The 18,299-nt window shown below is 33.0% G+C and overlaps 1 protein-coding gene across 1 annotated transcript in view; it reads left to right on the forward strand.

The window, feature by feature from the left end:
• Positions 1-18,299, forward strand: part of LOC143152169 (laminin subunit alpha-1-like) — a 104,049-nt gene that overhangs the window by 67,723 nt on the left and 18,027 nt on the right. Inside the window, exons 2-9 of the mRNA XM_076321978.1 lie at positions 9,931-10,037; positions 13,122-13,305; positions 13,733-14,088; positions 14,811-15,008; positions 15,434-15,604; positions 15,727-15,890; positions 16,011-16,145; positions 17,213-17,468. Coding sequence (XP_076178093.1) covers positions 9,931-10,037; positions 13,122-13,305; positions 13,733-14,088; positions 14,811-15,008; positions 15,434-15,604; positions 15,727-15,890; positions 16,011-16,145; positions 17,213-17,468 — 1,571 coding nt within the window. The remainder of the gene's footprint in view (positions 1-9,930; positions 10,038-13,121; positions 13,306-13,732; positions 14,089-14,810; positions 15,009-15,433; positions 15,605-15,726; positions 15,891-16,010; positions 16,146-17,212; positions 17,469-18,299) is intronic.

Below are 18,299 nucleotides of genomic sequence, written 5' to 3' on the forward strand. Positions count from 1 at the left end.
ACTTTTCAAACTGAGTCACGCTGATTGGAGCGATCAACGTGAATTACAGTTGAGCAGCCAGTTAATTGTCCGTGTTATTTACAAGGAAGGTATTTATTGCGCAAATATGTTGCCATCGTCGATTAATTTCTACCGGAACGTTTCAACGTTATTGTGACACGAAGCTAAGATTAGTCTCGTAATTCCACGCATTCCCACGATTTCTGTGCAATCGTGCAATCTCGACACCGTGAAACGAGCGCTATGAGCATTAATTAAGATCATCGAACGAAATTTCATCAGCGATTTACCGCAATTTTGTTTCATCTTGCCTTCGTCAATATTCAATTAGTAGCATCAAGGGGTCAAACCCTCCCTCGTTCTTGCGATTAGCTACGTACACGTACAAGCATTTATATTTACGCGAAATGTAATCACACTACTTGGGAAAGACATCGTAGTATCATCATTAACGTGTTGCTTTCTATGTCACATTTTATATTTTTATCGTACGAGATGTGGTAAGTTTGGTACGTGAAATACATTGGTAAGATATTTCGATTAGAAACTAACTTTAAGAAAGTATAAATTAAAGATATCGATTCATTTTTATAAAATATGATAAATGAAATTTTTAATCAATACAAGTATAAATTTAATAAATCTTAGCGGTTCTATCAATTTTCAGAGAAACTTTTATTCTAATAGATTATCCACAATCAAAATTATTTAAAATATAGTTTTGTATTATTGCTATTGAAATGTATAAAATGATTATATTTATTTTATTGTATAAGTAATAATTAATTACGTTGATAATAATTCAAGTCGAAATACAGTATATTTAAGATTTTAAGAATTACATTGTATTATATTTTTAGAAAATTGATCTTAATATAAATTTGAAATTGGATTTAAAAGTAAGATGTTTTTATGCTTTTTTTAATGCATCGAAAAGAATCGCACAACATAATCCTTGCCGAACCAATTCCATAGATTAATTCTATGGAACTGTTGGAAATTAACAACAGTCAAAAGTGTACAGTATATTCGTATTTTCTGTATTCCCTGAAACAACCTAACAGCATAATGCTTCGGAACCCGTTTGGAAAATTAAACGAACGAAACGAGAAGAAATAAAAATCACACCTAACCTGACGTCGGTTGCCCAAACTAAAGGAAAGGTTCACAGTTTCGATCGTGTTGTTCTCTTTGTAGTTGTCAGACTTAAAATAGAACCTCGATTATTGCACGCGAACCTCGCTCGTTGACAAATTGCATAGTCGCTACTGTGCGTTGATAATCACGTAACAACCAGTGAAGTTCTACGTAAGCGGAGTTCCTTCTCGTTCGATTAGTTATCCTTGTTGACCGCAAACATTTTCAATCCCGTATTCCAGTAACGATCAAGGTTCCCGATTCACCGGAACAACCGAACAACGTAATTGAATCAAGTATAAATAAAAATCATTTGCAAATTGATATGAACAGTTTAGGGAACAGCGAAGAGTAGAATCAAAAACATTCCATTACCACGGATCATTGTCCTTCGTTTAAACTCGGCTAACGTCGTTCTTCTTAACCAGCCTATAATTTCTGACCCATCGATTTCGAAGCAATTACGTCGTTCGATTCCAATAGCGGAAAAATAGCGAGATCGACGGTATCCCCGATAGATGTAAATTCTCGTTTATGGCTCGACGCTTATCTTTATTACAAAGTATAATACTAGCGGCTTCCGGCCTATTAGCGAACTCACCGCTGGACGGTAACGAGGAATTTCAAATTGAAAATAGTGGCGAGGCTCGCGGCTCCTTCGCGAGTCGACACTTCAATCCGTTTAATGACGTTCTCTGGATCGGTGCCATAACAACTGGCGATTTATCGACTAATAAATCGAAGACTGGTTGAGCGTCAATGGCTGCCCGTCGGTGCCATCGAAACTGCTGATTGGTCGCGGACGAGGATTTAACTCTTTCTGTTAATTCGCAATGTAAAGACCCTAAGTGGATTCTGTTTTATTATTAAATATACTTCACGGGTTTATCATTGCACTAGCTGAATTACCCGACGTTACGACTCGGGCTAAGAATTAAGTCGCACGAGTTGCTCAGCCTAAGATACACGTTCGAGTCCTTTTCATAGCGTGTACAATTAAAAGCGGTGCTCTAATCCGTATCTAGGTTATTACTGATTTTATTAGAAAATTTTTACGGCACGGTAACATTTTTTAATTCAATTTGCAACCATTTTTTTTATACGCGTTTCTCCTATAAAAGCAACGGTTGGTAAGATAACGTACGGTCGACACTCTTTAAAACCCTCCCCGTGGACAAGAATTTTCAATGTCGGGTGGCTTAGATTTTTAATCGGACTACCCTGTTGAATACATTCTAAATTCTATCGCGATCTTTTCAGCCGTTTTCGCGTAACGCAGTGGAACAGAATTTCAGTTTATTTATGTAGATATTTTCAGTCTCGATAACGAATCTTTGCAAATAACACGTTACTTTTTACCCGCTTGAAATTTTAAGTGTATAAAAATCTATCCTCGAACTCACTCATTTACTCTTTTCCGTTCCTATCTTATTATTTTACAAATTTGAAGTATTTTTCAAAGAAGAATTAATTCTTTCGAGCAGACTTATTGCGATGTGAACATTATCATTTGTTTAATCGCTTACGGGAATTATAGACACGAATAGACGTTGATCGATGTTTTAAATAATTATAAATAATCGTTGTGCTTATAATTTGCTTTAGCGTTGCGAACATCTTTTTTGGTATAAGAATATATTGTAAGTTTAAGAAAGTCAAAATTTTCTATTTTAGATTTAAACGTCCAGTAGATTTTTTCCGCTTACTATACTCGAGCATTAACAATAATTTTTTAAAATTCAATATAAACTTAATAAGCGACACAAATTTAACTAAAAACTGTACACTTTGAAAAGTATAGATTCGATTTGGTACATGTATGCTCTATCAGAAGTCAACGTAACGTCAAACAATATAAATCCACTGCAAATAATCAATGTACTTTCTTCTGGATATTTATCAAACACTCTTATCTCCATTATCAAGGAACTTCGTTAACGATTCAACGCAGCGAACTGTAATTGAACTGTAATGTTAATAAAGGATCGGACGTCGAGTTATCGGTTTAAAGGATGATCGATATTAGTCACGATTATGCAGCGTCATAGTCAGCTTCCAACTGATCCTTGAGCTTTGTAACGAGAGTAATTATTTATTTATCTGCAACAGCGAGCCTGAATGCCGTGTAGGATTAGAGACGTAAGATCATTATTTATGCTTTAGCTACGGTACGCACGAGCCAAGCTGTACCCGTCATGGCTGCCTGAATTAATCATATGTCACTTGCTCGCTATATTCGCAGTAACGAACTCTTAACTTTTTCCTCAAGAATGATTAAGATTTCTCCGTAACCGTGCCCTCAGTCTTTATTTCATTCGATAAGCAAGCTCAGAATTCATATTTCAACTTTGATACAAAAGGAATTCGTTGATACTGTTTGATCAATGAGATCGACTCAAAATGGCATACTTGTTAATACCGGTACATATCAATTCCCAAGAATCGTTTCGAGGTATCGAACACGTATCGAAATAAGTTGTCACGGAGTTGTCAAAGATATTGATATTTCTTTAAAAATCGATGCAATTCAAACATCAAGTATAACTGTGATCTGGGTACGATTACGGTATCTCCATGTATGTAGCTAGTCCTGGAAGCCTTTGCTCCTGTATGACGTTTAGGGGCTTCGTGAGGTCAAATCTATGTTCAGAATTTATAGAATTATCAATCTCGGTTATAACGAAGGTGGAATATTAATTTAGGTAAATATTTTTAAGAATTAGTACACACAAGAAGTTGAAGTAAATTTTAATAAAAAGAAAGTAATACCAAACGACGAAGGTAAATAAGAAGACAAATTCTGTTATTAGAGTCCAACCTTCGTTCAGAATGTAGAATATTTCCCGAAAAAGAACATTTCTGCATTTTTATATTCACTGCAGGATGTAAATACATGTTTGTCCTTTAGAGTAATGACAAAATTACTTCCACTACTGCTACAACCGCTACTATTGTTACTGATAGTACTACTTCTACCACTATTATTTCTAGCGTTACTACTACTGCAGTCACTGCTACTTCTACTATTACTGCAATTACTGGTACTATTATAATTATTATTCATTATTACTATTAATATTAATATATATTCCAATACCCATATCTATCTATCTTTTCTCTAGAAAGCTAGAGTTTCTAAGATAATATGGTTCGATGAAAATGAAGTTACGTAAAATTAAACAAAATCAGGCTTAATAATTTTCCCCGCATTTCTCTCCTTTTTTTACACATTTCGAAATGTCACGAATTCCTGAACTTGTGACATCATCTTCATGAAATTGCGCGAATTGAAATATTCGAGACTCCAGCAAAACCTGTTGGCCATGTTTAGTATTAGGAGAACATGATGGTAAAAGAGGTAGCACTATTTCACGGATTCCTGGAATTGTGACGCCATTTCCAAGACATTCCATAAATCGTAATTTTTGAGATATTAGCTGGAATTTCAGCTTAATTTTTATATTGCATAAAATATCTTAATAAGATATTCGCTTAATTTTACACTCATTCTTACTTATTTATTGAATTATACAGTTTACGTGGACGAAGGAATAAATGACGGGAGGGATCAAATTAAATGAAATCGAAATACCCATTATTTTCATTAACGTGATAAAAAATACAATTCCTGGGTATTAATAACTAATATTTTATGTAAATATCTGCATAATAATAGGCTTACGTTATATTATCGTTAACGCATCTCGAAGATATCTTAAAAGCAGAAATAGTCGAACGTCATTTCACTTTCTGAAGGTTGATGGCTGGGTGAAGGGCTGATGAGATCCTTGACATCCGCCATGCATCTTCATGGACGGAAGCTGAACGGTAGCTCGCAATATGTAATCGCGTAGTTATTGGATGTCGGTTAATATTGTTTAGAAAACTTGTTTATGATCGAGTTATCTATGAATATAGTTTATTAAAAGAATAAATATATATGCATACTAATTGCATGCATAATTTTTAAACAAATAAATAAAGCGTAAAGTGTAAAGTATAGACTACAAAATTCACTCAAATTTGTGTGGGTGTCCAAAATTATTGATGTACAATTATTGCCAAAATTCCTCATAAAATCACATTAAGGTGCACTCCAAATACCGCATATAAACATTGATAAACTATATGAAACACGATAAAAGAAGATTTCAGAAAAATTGAAATATTATATCTACAATACTGTTCAAGATGGTCTATAAAAAAATTCTAAATATTAATGCAGTTAAAAAATATTTTCTAATCATACTTCCTACATCCTCGGAAAAAATAAAAAATAAAATTTACAATCTCCGAACACATTGAATGTTCATCGACTGGAAAATGTTCAATTTACACAATTGAACGTGGAAAGTATAAATTAAATATTAATTTATAAAACGCTCGTAATAGCGTTCAGTGTAGCTTTAACAATTTATTAAACGAACTTGATTCACGTTTCATTCTAAACTCGATTTATTTATATTTTAATATATAAATTCTCTGAAAATATGTTAACACCCGTTAACAATTCAACCGCGCAGAAAGTTGAGTTCAAAATAGATTCGACACTGCGAGGATTACTATATTTACGATATACTACCTCTGAATTTATGTTTACACGGAATAGTAATAATTAGTCGTGGAACTAATTTCCACGAAGTGTCCATTAATAACGTTTAGCGTATTATTAAACGGCGTAAGCTTTCCTAGCGTAAGACAACGTTACGTCATAAGTTATTCAAATTGAGAGTCATACAAGGAAGACGATGTTAGCTGTTACCACGTCTAACGATACTGCCGCTTGTTAAACTAATAAATTAACCGGTCGACGTAGCGGGACAAGGCGCGTTGTAATTGCGAAAGTGTCGCCTCGCGTTTTGCACGAGACTTCACGCTTCGGGGAGTTATTCTATGTTTTGCATTCTGTTAACATTTATTAGTGAAATGACGATAATTTGAGTCTGTTACTCGCTCGTGGATTTCACTTAACGATATTTTCATCTTGCGTGTTCATCATGTTTTAAATAGTGTACAAAATAATGTTCAGCGATGGCTGGACTAGTAATCGATTCAGTATATATCTGGTTCGATAGTTGGGTTTTAGAAAGAAACCTAAACAGTTCACGTCTCTTTGAAACAAGACAATTCATCGTATACGTACAAATAACTGTTTGACACTAGCCAAGTCGCTGGGTATAATTATATCAATAGTTTCTAAATTTTCTAGAAAACGCTCTTCTAAAATAAATGCAACTTTTAAAGAATACTAACGAGACTCAATTTTTCGCGATACCGAAGCTTCGAGTATTCCTTATATACGTATTAAGGTCCAGAAACTCTCGACCTAACCATAAAAGGTCTTTTGTAACATAAAACTAGGTGTATTATTTTTTACTATAATTGCCTTATATTTCAATACGTATATCGTAACATGATGCTAAAATATGTATCTGTGTATCAGTAAAGAAATATTTGTCAAGAAATTTTTTGTTCCTGAAGTTGAGTTTCAATTTTAAACACAAGTAACTGTCATTCGGAGCTAAATTTATCCCGTGAGGCGGATAAGTCTCGGTTCGATAAATATACCTTCGTTAAAAATGTCCTTTAAATTTCAAAGCAACAATTAGACGTATTATTTCAATATTTACCACTCTGATGTTAGATCGATTCTAAATGCACAATACGTGTTCGCGATTTATGGCTGTGTCATAAACATTCCTTATTGAATACTCTTTTTCTTTTTATCGTGAGGCAGCAGCCGTGAAAGTGCCAACGAAGGTTTACATCGTTTGAATACAATGCTATATCCGTCACGGCGACATTGCTAATTGCGACATTGCATCAACAAACACTAGTCGTGCATGACTAGAATCCAGACTGGACAGATATCGATCACGATATTATGTAAATCTATGCAATCAATGTCTAAGAACGTTCTCAATGCAACTCATTGGTATACTAAAAATAAATATTCCTCTACGATTTCACGATGTAAAAATATCGCGTAAAATGTTAAAACGTAAACGAACTTGAAGAACAAGATATTGGTTGCCATATTTGTACTCTGGTACTGTTCAGACTCAGGGACGTGAGATTTAAATAACAATACTTATAAAATATGTGATTATTTTATAATATATTATCACCGATACAGTCTTAGGTAATTTCGTAGCTACCTCTTCGTTCCGCGAAATAAAATGACACGTTCATAGGAGCACACTGCTGGAGAAAATTTGGAACAAGATTCAACAATATGGAAATACTGTTTCATTTAACATCTAACCGACGAACAAACATTATTTAATATTTACACTTGAACGAGAAACAAACATTTCTTTTTTTATTATATCAAATAATAATGAAAACGTACAGTTAATTACTCATTAATAATGACGTTCCAACCATTATTGCGCCTCTATTAATTTTTCAACGTCATTTGTACGAGAAAATTTTTATCCGGATACAATATATTCACGAAGAGTATATACCATCTTCATTTGTTCAATTTTTACTACTCATTTTTTATTTTTTTTTTTACTGAGGCATTGCGTTAAAGTTTGCAACACTCTTTGTAAATTTTTGCGTTTATTATTTAAAGTTTGATCGTGTCTAATAAAATTCATCTACCCTGATGGTCGAAACGTTGTTGCAACATTTATAGTATTATTTATAGATAAATTTATTTCAAATAAAGCTACTTTTAATTCATACTTTCCACTTACTGTTTCCTATTTTTTAAATACAATTTTTAAATAGAATTTTTAAATAGACAAAATAGAAAATAGTACATAAAAAATGGAAAATAACGTTTCATAGATAGGCCTGACCCTTTTACTGAAAAAACATTCGAACGATCATCAAGAGCCGTTTGAATAAATAATTCTCTTGCAGTGGAACATTGTATCCATTTACAAGATGAAACAAACAATCGATGCGATAAATCAAATTAAATTCCAAATAATGAATAGAATTTAATCAGAAAACTTTTTAAATTATTCAATCCATATTTTTGCTACACAAATAAATGTCTTTTCTTATTCTATACTCACTATTTTATTCGATCAATTCTCTTCGAAGTCGATTATTTTATATTATCACCGATACAGTCTTAGGTAGTCTATCATTTATAAATTATTTGATTTTTCAATTGGTTGATTCTAATTTATATAAAATTTGTATACAGATAATATTGTACAGTCGGTTTTACCTGGACTCGGTCGAATATTTCAGAAAGGATTAAGAATATTTAAAAACTGTTCGTACAAGCTTGCTTGGTACGGTGGGGACATTATTTAATATAAATATTCTTTTTCATTCGGACGAATTCAACGAACTACTAACCAAGTTATTTCGTTCAGTGAAAAATTGTAAAAATAACGGGGAGTCGGGTCGACACGTTCCACACACCTTCGGCCAACTAAACTAAACTTAACTGCGCTGCTGTTACAAACCAGACGCTAGTTGGAAGATAGACGAGATTCTGAAACGCTATAAATTAATTACGCTTACTTGGATTTACCCGTGAGTCTACATTGGAATTAGCCATTATTTTCTTTCAAATGCTTCTACAACGTATCCTCCGTCATTATAAATACAATTTCGTGTTATAAAGTCTCTTCCAATATCTTTTCAATATTTCCTCATTTATTTACTTGTGCACCTGCGTATGTAATTTTCTTTTATCAATGTTTTTTTAGATACTTTGAAATTTAGTACACTATTAGATCTACCAAATTCACCAGACCTGTTCTCAATTCTTCAAAGACTTGCTCAAAACTTAAACTTTATTGAAAATTTGTAAACTATCTGCGTACGTATTGTCAAGAGGTTTCCAAACGTTAACGGAATATTTTCAAAGGCTACACAGCCTATTAAAGTTTAACTGGTCGAATGTATCAGTCACGTGTTGACCTGACTCGTCGATAATTTCACAACTTCCCACCGAATGAAATTATTTCGTTAGTGATTCGTTGAATTTAGGTTAAAATACACTATTATATTAGGTGTACGAAAATATAGCATTCTATTTAAAAAAATTAACTTGACTTTAAAATCATCCTCGCTCTTTTATATATTCGTAAAACCTTACCACAGCTGATTTTTACTTACATCGTACATTGTGAAAATCTCCTAGTGGACAAACATTTAAGAATACCGAAGAAATAAATGTACGCATGTCTTTTAATTTAAAAAATGAAGAGTTTTATAGTAAAAGAATATTTGAGTTACCTAAAAAGTGGCAGAAAATCGTAAAATAAAATGACTATGTATCATTGATTAGGCAAGTTTTATGAACAATTGACAATATTTAATATTCTTATAAAGAAACGCGAATGGGATTATTACACAACCGAACATTGTACGGGGTGAATAAAAGTTCGTAGTACAATTTAGAAAGTTGTGATTTTTCGTGTAAAAATAAATCGAAAATGTGGAATGAAATTTGTCTACGCGAGGCTTTGTTTTCAAGAAAATTGATTTTAAACATTCATGAAGTGCTCGTATCAATCGATATAACTTACTAAACGTATCTGTTCATTATCTATTATTTCTACTTGCGTTAACGATCTCACTATTTTCTAACTAGTTAGAATTTAGAAGCAGTTAAAACAGATTACACAATACTACCATTAATATTTACAAACGTAAGTAGAAATATCGAGCAATGGACAGACGTCCATTAGCTAACTCGGGTTCTTTTTGTTTTATCTTGTATAATAAATAGTATTATTAAATTAATAGTGTGACAATAAATATTTCGTAAATAGTACTGTGCAAAATAATAATTTGTTCTTTTTTTAATAATTGCAGGATGCCGATGTAATCCTATTGGTTCGATAACTACTGCCTGTGACATCGTAACAGGACAGTGTCAATGTAAACCTCGTGTGACTGGCAGACAGTGCAACCAATGTATGGTGAGTAAATTAATTCAATAGATTATTGTAATTTCATATTACTTCCTTTTTTCTTCCGTTTTTCTTTTGTTATAGATATAATTCCACACAGATATTAACACGTGATAAAAGTAAAAAGCAATCGAAGGTGTATCATATTTTATCGTTCCAAATTAACAGAACTGTTGTACAACTCCTGACAGAATTTATCCGATCACACATTGATAGAAAATTTTACAAAAGACTGCCGTATTTTAGGATTTTAAAATGTCATTGCATATAATTAAATACGGTCAGAAATGTAGGGGAGATTTATAAGAATAAGTAACTACAAAATAACACGAACTTTTATTTATTCTCAAAGACAATGTAAAAGAAAATCCAAATGTTACGTAAAAAAAAGTTTCCGATCAGTGAAAGTCTTGGAAATAAGTTTCCGATTATGATTAAAATAATTAGTTCAACGAATGTTCAAATCATAGAAGGCAAGTGTAAACAGATGCTCTTACGTTCAGGACATGAATTAGTTACTAGTGTTTCATTCAGTGAACAAATAAAACAAAGGTATACATCATGCCATCGTGTAAATTAAACGGTGTCCCAATCATCACCGGTCGATTTACTTTTTGAATAAAACTCAAACGGTTTAAGTAATCTTGATATTTTTTTTTTTATTTGAAAGTACAAACTTGGGAATTAATAATGGAATAAGATATCTTTCAAATGACCGCCCCGGCTCTGTCTACAGACCAGCAATTTTTTCTCAAAATTTTTCATGACGTTTTCGCACAAACTCGAATCAATTTCACCAATGACACGTTTGATGTTGTCTTTCAACTCTGGAATTGCCTCTGGATTGTCGGCATAAACCTTACCTTTGACGTAACCCCAAAGAAAAACGTCCAAAGGTGTCAAATCGCGTGATCTTGATGGCCAATTGACTTCACCTCTTCGAGAAATTACGTTACGGAAATTTTGTTTGCAAAAGTGCCATTGTCTCGTTCTCTGTGTGACAAGGATCATCATCTTGCTGAAACCAAATATCAGCCAAGTCAATTGAATCTTCCAATTGATGCCAGAAATAGCCAGTCAACATGTCACGATATCATTTCCCATTCACAATATCTTTTTCCCATTTCACATATAATTTTGACCAAAAATTACACCAAACAGTGACTCATTTTGGATGCATTGGCAATTGTTCAACCTGTCGTTGATTTTCTGAGCCCTGTATGCGACAATTTTATTTATTCACGTAACCACTGAGGTGAAAATGCGCCTTGTCGCTGAGGATAATTTTATCGAAAAAATCATCTTCTTCTTTCTTCCGCAGTGCCCAATCCATAAACGTACGATGTTGGAAATGGTCCAATGGTTTAAGTTCTTGGCATAGTTGAATCTCATAAGTGTGCAAATGAAGATCTTCTGTCAAAATTCTTTGCAAACTGGTCCTCGAAATGTTCAGTTCCTGAGAACGATGTTGAATTGATGTACCCATTTCTATCACACTTTCAACAACAGCAGCAACATTTTTACTTGAACGCGGTGATTTGTTCAGATCTCTAACTGAACCAGTTTCAACAAATCTAGCGACCAAACTTTGCACAGTGTTTTTGCCGGCACATGATTTCGAGGAAAATGATTCCGAAGTTCCTCGAATCGTTAGCGTTAAAGATCGCGATCTTTCGTAATACGCCTGAATAATTTTCACGCGTTCTTTCACCGTGTACGTTTCCATGATTAATTTCCCATATGTCTAGATGACATATGTCAAGTTTCGAGTTAATCGGTTTGACATTTTAAAAATAGCGCGAAATTCAAATCGACCGATTATGATTGGGACACCCAATATATTCAAACGATATAAAGACAAGATTAATCGAGCTTCTCAAAGAGGGGAATTATTCACAAGGAAAGTTAGCAGAAACAATTGGATGCAATCAAAGTACCATTAGTGATTTAGAAAGAAAATACAATGAAACAGGCAGTGTAATCGTAAGAGTTGTGGTCGTCCTCGTGGAACTGCTACAAGGGACGATAGAAAACTGCTGCAAAGAACATACGAATTGCATAGTAGGCGACGACTGGTCTAAAATAATATTCAATGATGAGTCACGTATATGTCTTAGAACAGGTTACAATGCAGGAACATTTGTTTGTAGCAGAACACATGAAAAGTTTAACGAAGATTGTTTATATCGAAGAAAAGCATCCACAATTATATATAATATGGAGCTGTATGTTGGAGAAAGGACTAGGGAAATATTCTCTGTAAACATGTATGTTAATTCAGAAACATAAATTTATATCTTGAAACATTTTCTAATTCCAAATACAGAAGACACGTTTGAAGATTCTACAGACTTTATCTTCCACGATGACAACGCCAGCTGTTTAAATTTTTAATTCTGAGTATAGAAAACATGTTTGGAGATTCTATAAATTTAATAACATCAATACCATATTAATACTCGTATTAAAGCTATTATTCGTGCAAGAGGTAATGTTACAAAATATTAATAGTACCTTTGATCTGATACTTATTTCCAAGACTTTCACTGATCGGAAACTTTTTTCTATGTAACATTTTGATTTTCCTTTATAATGTCTTTGAAAACGAATGAAAGTTTGTGTCATTTTATAGTTATTTAAACTTTAACCTTTATAAACTACATTCCGCTACAAGATTGTTCTTGATCGGATTTAATTGCATGCAATAACATTTAAAAATCCTAAAATACATCAGCTTTTCGTAAAATTTGATATTAATGTTTATGATTGGAAGCTCTTTGCTAAGGGTTGTATATACTTTTAATAATAAATATTATTGAAAAAATACATTACTTAAACTGATGTTTTATTTGAGTGAAACGTTTTATTGAATTATCATAAGCATAAAAACGTTTCCACCCCATATAATATAAAATATAATTCTTACTCGAAAATTATCTAATTGTAATGATACACATATATATGAAACTATTTAAAAAAGAAAACTCGGTAATTATTCATAATATACGATATATAATTTGTATGTATCTAATTTCCATATTGATTACGTAATAATTTAATTTCAATAAGTCGTTCACCTTCTTTTTTCTTAAGATTGGCTTTTGGGGTTTGACAACAGGAGCAGGATGTGCTCCTTGTGATTGTGATTCTATAGGATCGCATAACTTATCTTGCGACGACAATACAGGACAATGCCATTGCAAACCAGGAGTTGGTGGCACACATTGCGAGACATGTTTGTCTGGATATTATGGTTTTTCTTCAAATGGATGCCAAGGTGAATTATTAAATACACACATTCCGATTACACGATACTCATTTCATATTTCCAGTTTGTAAAAAGCTAGTAAACTTTATTCCATAAAATTTTCAATTTCTGAATTCGAAAACTTGGTTACAAATAATCAAATATTAATAATTAACATTTTCATTAATATTTATTAGCTAAAAGTTTTGGTTTTTTGCTCCCTTTTTCGATTATTAAAATTCTGTTCTTAAAACAAGCAAACTTCGGACATCTATTGCTCCAATATCTAACAAACATACATTTGAAACATTTGTCATTCGATATCGATAGAGCAAAATAATACCAGAAAATTATTCGAATGTTAATCTTTCGATTAGTTTACCTCCCGGCTCGTAACAAAAATTGCTACGAGCAACAGTTCGAATAACATATCGTAAAATCTATTCTATTCTTTCAGTTTGCGATCCATGCGTACGACTAGGTCACATTTGTGATCCTGACACAGGTCGTTGCGTGTGTCCAACCATGACGTTCGGTGAACACTGCGATAGGTGTAGACCAGGTTCCTGGGATCTGGTACCAGGAGTTGGTTGTAGAGCCTGTGCTTGCACTCTAGGCTCTACGAGGTCTCAGTGCGATCATCAGGGCCAGTGTTCCTGTAGAATAGGCTACGATGGACTTAGGTGTGAAAAATGTGCAAAGGGTTACTACGGTTATCCGAGGTGTCGTTCTTGCAACTGTAATTTGGCGGGTAGCTTGCAATGCGGCAACGAGGTCTGCGATTGCGACGATGAGGGACGGTGTCCTTGCAAGGTGTGCAACCGTTATTTTATGTAAATATCGTAGTTCGTAAAATGACGAAACGAAAGACTTTGTTGGAGAACACTTACTTATTATAATTGCACTTATCTTGTGTCAGCGTATTACATTTTTTATCTTTCTAATAAACTCTTTCGCTGACTCTCCAAGTCTAACTGTGTTAGCAGTTCTCGATCGATTAACCATTCCTGTCAGACTTTCATTGACACTAACAGATTGTCCATTTTTAAAGAGTCTTACACTTGCAAACAAAAAAACTTGTCTTTTCGACCTCGACTAAACGTTACTAAATATTTCTGTCGCATGCTCCAAAATTTTCTCTATTCAGATTTTTCATCTTACTCCGTAAAAATAATTAAGGAACAATCGAAAACAGTGAATTGAACCGCGCGAAATTCAAGATTGATCGTCGAATTTTTAATGACACATTTAAATCCACGTTTACAATTAAATCCGCATCTTTTAGCAAAAGATTTCGACGAGTTTAATGTTAACTTCTTGTAGGTTTATAAATTTGATTGATCCCCGATCCTCGTGTAATTGTACATTAACTATAAAATTGTACGATCCCTGAATACCCAAATACTTGCTATGCATTTGCGAATACTGTATTCCATTTAAAACTAATTTCGATCAATTCCATTTTAAAAAAATATTTTTTTTTAAAGTATTACGATGCCTGTGAAGTATTAAATTACTGTATACTTTCGATTCAGGAACACGTAGTTGGAAGACAGTGTAACAAGTGTAACGAAGGTACTTTTGGTCTCGCGGCGGATAATCCGAAAGGTTGCACCGAATGTTTTTGTTTCGGAAGAACAACTTCCTGTCAGCAAGGTGATCTCAGTTGGGGACAACGTAGACTAACACGACCTCGAACACTTTACGTTAACGACACCAGTAACGATATATTGGTAAGTATCGCGTGTCGTGTAATGTAATAAATATTTTAAGTACAATTGCTGGTAAAAAAAGAAATGTGTTACACTAGAATTTTTACGTAGTTAACGCAATACGACTACGTCATATTTCGAATCGATATGAACTGAAATGAAATATTAAAGTACTTTTCTTTATAAAACTTCACTTTTATTGTATAATAAAAAATATATTATATAATATTTATTATATAAATTACATTAGATTAAAATATTGAATTTCTCTTCTAGCGTTACAGGTGTGCTTCATAAACTGTAAAATCACAATATTAACAAGTTTAAAAATTATACTATCAATCGACAACGTTACGATATTGTAACAACGATAGTGAAAATTTGTATCTTCTTGATGGCTAGAAAATGAACGGTGAGATGTATACAGTACTCTTTTCCCTTTGTAGGTTTCCAAGTTTAGGTCTCAAATTTTGTTATCTCCCGTTAACGGTGGTTTGAACGTAACAAATGGACTCGCAACGATTTCCGATGTTGAAGGTGACGTCACGATCCCGTCCAACTTATATTACAATTATCCACTTTACTGGATGCTGCCCGAGCCTTTCCTCGGTGACAAGGTAATTACACGAATTTAGAAAGAATAGCTATTCTTGCAACGATTTTAGCTTTATGTGTCACTTTTAAAGAGTAAGCATTCACGCGTAGTTAAAGAATGACATCGCGTAACTTATAATTCAAGGTCGTTTCCTACGGAGGATTTTTAAGATTTACAACTTTGACAGAAGGTGGAATACCTCTGAGATCAACACTGCAATATCCGGTCGTGCAACTGCAGGGGAACCAGAAGATCATCTTGGAATATTATTTGCCTTTACCTGTGAATAAAAATCGTTACGAGATCAGGTACCGCTTAATGAATCCTTCATTCGATTTTCTCGACACTCAACGAATCGAAATTCCATTATCGAATACGTCACTTCGTATTACGACGATTTCAATCCGATACATTATTTCTTTTTTCAGATTTCACGAGTCTTTATGGCAGTTGCAAAACAGACCGGATTACAAAGTTACCAGAGAAGTTCTCATGGTTGCATTGCAAAACGTGCAGTACATTCTCGTGAAAGCTTCCGACAATGCCGAATTTACAAAAACATCGTACGTGAATTTTGATTCCTCGATTTTTTTTCGTCGTTTCTTTCTAGCGACATTTTGAACTTTTTGAACATTTTGAACTTTTGCATCAATTGTGTAAAATATGAAACTATATTTGTCGAATATAAAAATATTCAGTTCAATACGTTCATTAATCGCGTCATTAATCAAACATTGGACTAAATGGAACTGTGCAGATTAATCATGGTACAAACGCGTATAGAAAGATACTTTGAACAAAAATACATCGAAATTGTAGAATACTTTTTTTTCGTACAAGAGCAAGTTTTCATGAAAATTGTTTTTGAAATTCAAAAATCATGTATGGAACATACATATACACACACATTCTTTTCGCTTCGACAAGAATGCTTCTAACAGTATAAAAATTGTTACAACTCAGACGCAATTTCCTCGTGTATGTACATTACCTACATGTACTGGAATATTCATTGAAACAAAGTACATATATTAATACAATATTGGAAAGCTTTTTTATGTTAATTATGGGAATACAAGCTTATCTTGCATTTGTTTGCGTCTCCATTGTTGGTTTCATTTACTTTCAAAATGAATTGTAAAACGATCAATTTTGTAGTACTTGTACGCAATTATTAGAAACGAAACTGTAATTCTATAATTAAAATTGTAATTTATTCAGAGTATTGACCAGACTTTGCATTACTTTTTCCGAATAGTAACACATTTTTTGAACAGGAATTAATTCAACAATGACGACCTCAAACGTCGATGTGTATGAATTTTATTGCAATTATCATTTAATAAATAAAAGTTTCGAAATGCATATGTATCGAGAGTACTCGACATATATTCAAAATTGGCTATTTTTGAAAACCAATGCTCTAACAAAAAAAAAAGTGTACGGTACAATTTCGACTAATTTTTGCCCGTGAAATCACTCTATACGTATTTTTATCCCGATTACAAACTCAAATATTTATCATTTAAAACTTCTCGGTCCTTTTCTTTGTAACGCTATTTTATGAAATCTGTTATACAATAACAATCGTATAACCGATCAATTAGATTACAATTACGTTCAATTCTAGTTTAGTCGAGGCTTCTATAGACACAGCGGTTCTAACACCCACGCATACACCGTCTTTTGCGACGGGTATCGAAATTTGCAAATGTCCACCGGAATACAACAGCACATCGTGTCAAGATCCAAGTATAGGATACTACAGATGGTACAAGAACACAACCGTTACATCGACGATCGTTATTGATCTTGTTGGACAAGCCAGACGCTGTCAGTGCAACGGACGATCCGAGGTCTGTGATAGAGAAACAGGATATTGTCTGGTAAGCTTTTCGATTACTTTCTATCGTTATTCTTATTTACAGTTGTCACTATTTGCGGTAAAAGATTGATTAAAAGCTAACGTTTGAGTTACTTTACTGATTATATAGTATAGAAAATTTATTCAGAATATAAAAAGCAAAGAATGACACATTCTTAAACACACTTTACAATTTATTACCAACGTAATAACTACGAGTCTCGAAAATTTTGTATATCGTTCTAAAAATGATTTTTTATGAACGTTATCCAGATTCTTTATTCGGTAAGTTACTAGTAAATCAGAAATTAAGACAGATCAGAATTAACACAGAATAATTTAAAATCTAAACAATTCTACATGTTTATTTAATTAATCGAACCGTGGCAATATCTGAAATATTACATACGAATAATTTAAACGTTGCGTAGTATTTTTAGAGCGATACAAGTTTCTCTGTAATCATGTATTTGACATCTATTGAGTTGCACGTATAATTCTAAACAAAACTAAAACAGACGAATATGTCAGAATACTTTCCAATGTATAATTTTGTAAATTATCACAGAGAATAGAGAAAAAGTTTGTCGAATTTCAAGAGTTATTCAAACTGGTTTTAACTTTTCACGATTATTATCCATGAACCGATTTTGCTCAAAATTAAATTAGACCTTGAGACGAGAATATAACATTTAAAAATAAAGTTTCATTGAAATTTATTTAGCCATTTAAACGCAATCGTACCTACATATACACGTTCCAAAAGGTTTCAGTTTTGTAACAATCGAAATATTTTCCAATTACGATACTCTGCTTTCTTATAGCCAGGAAAGTAAAAAATTTGCTAAAAGCA

This window comes from Ptiloglossa arizonensis, chromosome 10, assembly GCF_051014685.1.
Source record: "Ptiloglossa arizonensis isolate GNS036 chromosome 10, iyPtiAriz1_principal, whole genome shotgun sequence".
In the NCBI taxonomy this organism is placed as follows: domain Eukaryota; kingdom Metazoa; phylum Arthropoda; class Insecta; order Hymenoptera; family Colletidae; genus Ptiloglossa; species Ptiloglossa arizonensis.